The sequence below is a fragment of the Echinops telfairi genome, unplaced genomic scaffold (assembly GCF_000313985.2).
Source record: "Echinops telfairi isolate 266 unplaced genomic scaffold, ASM31398v2 ScPeMD7_7469;HRSCAF=8507_1, whole genome shotgun sequence".
NCBI classification, from domain to species: domain Eukaryota; kingdom Metazoa; phylum Chordata; class Mammalia; order Afrosoricida; family Tenrecidae; genus Echinops; species Echinops telfairi.
In genome coordinates this window covers 96,243,069-96,250,621 of record NW_022111373.1, presented here as the reverse complement: position 1 = coordinate 96,250,621, position 7,553 = coordinate 96,243,069, and the positions used below count along the sequence as shown (strand labels likewise).

Genomic DNA, 7,553 nt, shown 5'->3' with positions numbered 1-7,553 from the left:
ATCATATCTTAAGACTTATGTTTTTAAAAGTCACTGCTACTTTTACATTTTGTAGCTCTAAGCTAGGGAATCTGCTTCCCCATATATGAGGTGACTTCAAAAAGTACATGGAAAAAATTAATGGAAAGACAACAGAAAATTTCCGCAAACTTTGTGAAACCCTCACATAACTAACCTTTTTACTGATGATGTAAGTAAGCATTGGGCTGCTAGCCACAAGGTTGGTGCTTCAAACCAATCAGCTGCTCGGTGGGAGAAAGATGTGGCTACCTGCTCCTATAAAGATTAACAGCCTTGGAAATCCTGGGGAGCAGTCGTACTCTGTCGTAGAAGGTTGATAGGAGTCACAGTCAACTTGATGGCAGTGGGTGTGCTTTTGTTGATTTAACCTGTGAAGTCCAAATAGAATAAGCCAGCAAGCAAACAAATAATAAAATGCATTTAATAAATAGATCAACCATACTTGACACTTGGGAAACACCAAGTAAATATTACTTTTACACGTTCTCTCCTTAGCTGGTGAGAGAAGAAACAACCTAAATGTTAGCCTCATTTATTCTCATATGTGTCTGTATTTTTAATTACTTGGCAAACCACATTTCTTAAAATATTCTTTAATAGGTGTCAAACCAATCTACTTAAAAAAAAACCCAAAAAGATGTTTTGTAAAACCGATCCTAAAATGTAATGTTTATTTTGTTGTTAACCTAAATAATCATATTTGATTCTGCTGTGGGGACAGGTTGGGTCTCTGCTCCCCTTGCTATTGGGTAGGCACACTCGAAAAGGGAAAAACAGCCAAAGAGAGTGTGATGGTCTAGACTAGAGGGAAGAAGCCCTGGTGGCACATGGGTTCAGCATTGAGCTGCTAACTAAAAGGTTTGTAGTTTGAACCCACCAGCTGCTCCATAGGAGAAAGATGAGGCAGTCTGTTTATTCCATAGAGAGTTACAGCCTTGAGAACCCTGTGGAGCAGTTCCACTCTGTTCTGTGGGGTCTCAATATGCCAGAATCACCTAGATAGCAGTTTGGAATTGAAATGGTAGAAAAAGAATTATTATTTTCTTTTATTATGTTTGTAGATCAACCAATTCTTCCGCACTTTGTTTCTGTACGAGACAGAGGTTCTTGGCATGGTGTCTATAATTTTTACATGTTGCTGTCATGTATCTTTGTCTTGCATATAATAGGTACAGTTTATCAGAAGTATGAGCCGGTCTTTTTCCAGTCCATTGGAAATCCATTTATTTTTAGATGCCTGGACGGGGTGCTCATTGATGGAAATGACAAAGGGATATCAAAAGTTGTGTACAGGTAAGTTGATGCCCATGTACAAGTAGATTGGCCATACGTTCTACAATGACTATGACTAACATTTATATTTTAAATAGAAATCCATTTAGGGTCTGCTATGTAGCCTCTCACTTGTCCTATTGATTAAAGTTATTAAAAAATTTTATTGAGGGCTCTATTTTTTTAAATCATTTTATTGGGGCTCGTACAGCTCTTATCACAATCCATACATACATTGTGTCAAACACATTTGTACATTTGTTGCCATCATCATTTTGAAAATGATGATGTCTTTCTACTTGAGCCCTTGGTATCAGCTCCTCGTTTTCCCCTCCCTCCTCCGCCCTCCCTCCCTGATGAACCCTTGTTAATTTATAAATTATTATTATTTTTTCATGTCTTACACGGACTGTTGTCTCCCTACACCCACTTTTCTGTTATCCATCCCCTTGGGAGAGGGTTAGATGTTGATCATTATGATCGGTTTCTAGGCAATTGCTCTCTATTGAACCCCTGGAGTCAGCTCCCCCCTCCCCCCCCACCTCCCCTTGATTAAAGTTTGTTTGTTTTAAGATAAAGTGTACATGTTTAGTTTTAGGGCTATTTTTTTAATTTGATTTTGAGATAGAAGAGTAACCCTTAGCTAATGTCTTAACCTGTTTCAGATCTTGTACTGGAAGGGACCGGCTTGGCCCTTTAGAAATGAGTGACAGTACATGGCTGACTTCAGAGCTGCATAACCCGTTGGCCCTCGGACAGTATGTTAACAATTGTTCAAATGGTAAGCTGGCTCTCGTAGATTGGCCATACGTTCTACAATGACTATGACTAACATTTATATTTTAAATAGAAATCCATTGTTGTGTATGTGTATGTGACAATTGTGTGAGTTGTGTATGTGACAATTCGAGGTTACTTCAAGGTTAATTTGAGGGCTTGGCTGTAGATATATGACTGAGTGACCAAAGCAGTTGAGTTTTAATTTCTCAGCTATTCGAAGTCCCTAAATAACTGTAACTTTATGAGGGCACATGTTAGAGCTTTGGGGGAAATAATGATAGCAAATTTTAGCAAAGGCTTTATAACTGGAAAAGAAATAAAACAGAAAAAGCAAGCACAAACCAACAAAACAGACTTGCTGCCACTGAGTCAATTCCAACTCAGAACGATCCTGTTTGACCGAGTAGAACTGCCCTGTGAGTTTCCAAGGCTGCAAATCTTTATGGGAACAGAAAACCTCATTTTACTCCAGTGGCTTTGAATGACAATCCAGTGTGTAACCCACTGTGCCACCAGGCCTCTTTGATGTTAGGGAAACATAAATGTGAAGACTGATACTTTTGTTTGTATGTCAAAAAAGTTAAGGGAAAAAAGGTAATTTCAGAGTGTGTGTGTTCTGTGTGAATAACTTTTAAGCATTTTCTGACACGTTAGCCATCATTTACCAAGTATCACAATCCAGTATTGTTTTCTATGACCTTGTTTCATGGTTCTGTTACTAAAAATTATGTGCTCCTCCCTAGAGAAAGCAGCCAATGTCTGTTATCAGGAATTTGATGTGCCTGCAGTTTTTCCTGTAGAACTGAAGCAGTATCTTCCAAACATTGCCTACAGTTACGACAAACAAAGGTTAGTCTTATACAAAAACCGTGTTTGTATTTTGCCTTGCACAGTGCTTAACCATGTTTATCTTCTGCTTTGCACAGTGCTTAATATATATATATAGTCAGAAAAAACATAGAAATTGAGGTAAGTTTTTTTTTTTTTTAATGAAAAATTTTGTAACTGGAGAAATAACATGGATGCCATTCTGAGTGCTTCTGGTTAATGAGGCGGATTAGGATCACCGTTATCACCATCACTTGCTCAAGGCCAATTTCCTCCGTGAAGCTGAGTCAGACAAGGCTTTACCCTCCAGTTCCCTCCCTAGTCCTGAAACAGTTAGCCTCCCACAGCACTCTGCGCTGGGTTCAGTTATATATTGAGATGGCCACACAACTCACAGCCAGAATTCAATGATTATGAGGGTTACTAAGGAGTTAACAATTTACTAGTAATCAGGATACAATTATTTAGACAAAACCACCTCTACTCAGCCGTACGTAAAGGCCGTCCTCTCTCTAGTCCTTGATCTCTTAGCCACATGGGCCCTTGCTCTATGTCCTGTTCAAGCAATGTTACAGAGCTCTTATAGGGCTACCAATAAATGCCCACGGAGGGTACCACTGCACAATAAGTGCTCAACCTGAACGCTCATCTCTGTCACCATGGTCTGCAAACCTAACTCCCGCAGTTCAGTTCTTAGAGGCTCTCTAGTGCACAAGCTAGCCCCCTCCCGAAAGCATCAGCTGTGCTTGCTCCATGGGACAGGGAATCCACCACTTGGCCTCATGCTCGGATTCTTGGTTCTACTGTTGCTGGTCCAAGAGGAGGCTCTTTTACTACCAAGCAGGAATGCAATCTCACTTAACCCTTTTTTAAAAATTAATCATTTTATTGAGGGTTCTTACAGCTCTTAGAAGAATCCATACATTCATTGTATCAAACACATTTGTACCCATGTTGCCTACGTCACTTTCAAAACATTTTCTTTTTACTCAAGCCCTTGGTATCAGCTTCTCTATTTTTCCCTCCCTCCCCCCCAATCTCGTGATAAATTATAAATTATTATTTCCATATCTTACACTGTTCACTGTCTCCCTTCACCCATGTTTTCTGTTGTTCATCCCCCGTGGTGGGGGTGTTGTGCATCCATTATTGCGATCAGTTCCCTGTTTCTCCCCCTTCTTCCCCCACCATCCCCCTACTCTCATGGTATTGCTACTCGTTACCACACTTAACTCTTTTAACCATCACTCATAACTGAATCTTTAAGCATTTTTCCTTACCTTCTCTTACACATTTGGACAAAGTTCTTTGGTGAGAGTTACAAAGACTTTGTCTAGAAGAGCCATAGTCATTAATCATTAAATGATTCATGGCACTACAGATTGGGATATCATTGCTGGTGTGAGATGGATCTTGGCTGAAAGAGAAAACAGAAAGGTGTTTACTTGTGTTTTGACTATGCTAAGTCATTCAACTGTGTGAGCCGTAGCAAACTATGGATAGCCTTGAGAGGAATGGGAATCTTCTCATTCAATGTAGAATACTACATTGTGCTCATGCAGAACCTGTCCATGGATCAAAAGGCAGTTGTGGAAACAGGACAAGGGAATACTGCATGATTTAGAATCAGAAAAGGTGTGTGACAGGCTTGTGTCATCATACCATACCTAATAAATCTGTATGCTGAGCAATTCCTCAGAGAAGCTGGATTATATGAAGAAGAATGTGACAGCAGATTAGAGGAAAGCTTATTAACAACCTAGGTATGCAGATGACGCAACCTTGCTTGCTGACAGTGAGGAGGACTTGCTGATGAAGATCAAGGATTGCTGTGTGGATTAGGACGCAAAATCCTCCCTGTAGATAACGTCCTGATACATGGAGAAAGGGTTGAAATCAAGGATTTTGTCTTGCTTGGATCCGCAATCAATGCTCATGGAAGCAGCCATCAAGAGATGAAAAGATGTGTTGCATTGGGCAAGTCTGTTGCACAAGAACTCTTTATAGAGTATTGAAAAGAAAAGAGTTTACTTTGTGGACTAAGATGTGCCTAACCCAACTGGTATTTTCAATGACCTCATATGCATGTGAAAGGTAAATCTACACAAGACCTTTTTAGATGATTAAAAAGCAAGGATGTTATTTCGAGGACTAATGTGTGCCTGACTCAAGACATGAGATTTCCCATTGCCTCATACACATGTGAAATTTGGACATTGAATAAGGAGGACTCGATGAAGAAGAACCGATGGTTTTGAATTGTGGTGTTAACAAAGAATACCGAAAGTACCAGAGACTGCTGAAGGACAAAGGGGTCTGTCTTAGAAGACGTGAGAGCAGAGTGCACCTTAAGGCCAGAGTGGTAAGACTTATACTTTGGTCATGTTGTGAGGAGAGACCAGTCCCTGGAGAAGGACATTAGGCTTGGTAAAGTAGAGGGGCAGTGAACAAGAGGAAAGCCTCCAAGGAGAAGGATTGACACAGTGGTCTGCAATAGGCTCAGGTGTGGGAATAATTGTGAGGGTGGCACAGGACAAGGCAACGGTTTGCTCTGTCGTGCATAGGGACACTGTGTCAACAGGAACTTAGATTGTTTATGTTCTCCACACCTTGATTGTTGTTCAGTGCTCTGGAGTCAGTTCTGTATCCTAGTGACCCTGTGTGCAACAGAACAAAACACTTGTCTAGTCCTGCATCTCTTTTGCTGACATTCCTTAGAATGTGGATCTCTTCCAGTCAATTGGCTAGATAACTGTCTGCCCATTTCTTGCCTTAAACAAATAAGCACCGCTAGCCCAGCAAGCGTTTGTCGAAACATTTCAGGTAGGCTTGCATCAGTTTCTGGAGCCTTGTTTTTACCAATGCTTTCAAGTAAAGCCTGCATTTCTTCCTTTAATACCTTAGATTCTTGATCGTATACTACCTCCCACACTGGTTGGACACCAACCAATCATTTTGGTATAGTGACTCTGTGTATTCCATCCATTCCCTTTAGATAGCTCCTGAGTTGTTCAACAGTTTGCCTCCCAAATCCTTCAGTTATTACAACTTGAGGCTTGAATTATTTTCTGCACTACTTTCAACCTGAGAAATGCTGACTGTGTTCTTCCCTTTCAATTTTCTAACTCCAGGTGTTTGCATATTTTAGTACAGTGTCTTCCCAAGCCTTTACCAGTTTCTGTTCAGCTTTTGTTATTTTTTCCATGCATTTAGCTACTCTGTTCAAAAGCAAATTTCAGATCTCTTGTAACATCCATTTTGGTCTTTTGTTCCTGTCTTATTAATGGCTTCTGTGTTATTAGTGGTTTCTGTATGCTTGATTTAAAGAAAAAACAACTTTTATTGGGTGCTCTTATATCTCTTATCACAATCCATACATTTATCCAGTGTGTCAATGCTTGATGTTTTTGATATCATCCCACAACTCATCTGATCTTTGGTCATTAGGGTTCATTGTGTCAAATTTATTCGTAAGATGGTCTCTAAATCCAGATGGGATATACTCAAGGACGTATATTGACTCTCGTGGACTTATTTTAATTTTCTTAATTTCAGTTTGAACAATTAATGATCTTGTCCCAGTGAGTCCCTGGCCTTGCTCTGATGGATTATTTTGAGCTTCTCCATTGTCTTTTTTTCGCACATGTAGTTGTTTTGATTCTTTTGTGTTCCATCTGACAGTTCCATGTGTGTAATCACTGGTTATGTTGCCGAAAAGGTATTTAAGGTGAATAAGCCATTGGTCTTACAAAAATCTGTTTTATGATCACACCTGCTGCTCATCATTCTTTTGATATAATTTCACATGCCAGTTACTGTTGTGATTATCACTGCATCTTGATCAATTTCAGACTGAAGAAGAAGTTGGTAAAAATCTTCAATTTCTTCATCTTGGCATTAGTGGGTGGTACATAAGTGCGAATAATAGTCAGAGTTCTTTATAGCCCTGTACTTGAGGCTAGCTCTTGAAAATGTTTCTTTTAACAATGTATGCAACGCATTTCCTCTTCCGTTTGCCTTTGCCTCCACAGTGGACCATAGGACTGTCTGCTTCAGAACAGCCAACACCATTCCAGGTCAGCTTATAAAGGCCCAAGATGAGGTCCATTTCATTTTTGAGACTCTTTTCCTAGATTCACACTGCTTCCATTCCATGTTGACTTTTCCCCCCGTGTTGATTAATGGATACTTGCAACTGTTTCTTTTCTTTACGATGTGTGCAGTATCAGGAAAGGAAGGTCTTAAAAGCTTTGTTCCATCCAGGCCGTTAAAGCTGGCTCTACTTTAGAAGGCAGCTCTTTCTGGTTGTATTTTGAGAGCCTTCAACCTGAAGGGCCAATTATCGGCACTACATCGGGCAGTAGTCTGCTGTTTGTAAAGTTTTCACTGGTCTATTTTTAGAAATATATTTCCATGTACTTCTCCGTGGACATGTTTAGAAGTATATTTCCGTGTCCTTTTTGTAATCTGTTCTTAATCTAGAAGCTTCCCTGCAATCTCTCCTCCGTGCGTGACCCTGATGGTATTCAAAATACCTTTGCCTACAGCATTATGGCCACATGCAAGCCCCACCGCATGAAAGTGACACGACTTAAAGGCTTGAAGGTAATCAAGCGGCCATCTAGCTCAGAAGCAACAAAGCCCACATGGAA

At 40.1% G+C, this 7,553-nt stretch overlaps 1 protein-coding gene across 1 annotated transcript in view; it reads left to right on the top strand.

Annotated features, from left to right (window-relative positions):
* The window catches only part of SETD9 (SET domain containing 9), a 13,990-nt gene that overhangs the window by 2,796 nt on the left and 3,641 nt on the right, over positions 1–7,553 (top strand). Inside the window, exons 3-5 of the mRNA XM_004703609.3 lie at positions 1,191–1,314; positions 1,959–2,074; positions 2,817–2,922. Of these exons, the coding sequence (XP_004703666.1) occupies positions 1,191–1,314; positions 1,959–2,074; positions 2,817–2,922 (346 nt within the window). The remainder of the gene's footprint in view (positions 1–1,190; positions 1,315–1,958; positions 2,075–2,816; positions 2,923–7,553) is intronic.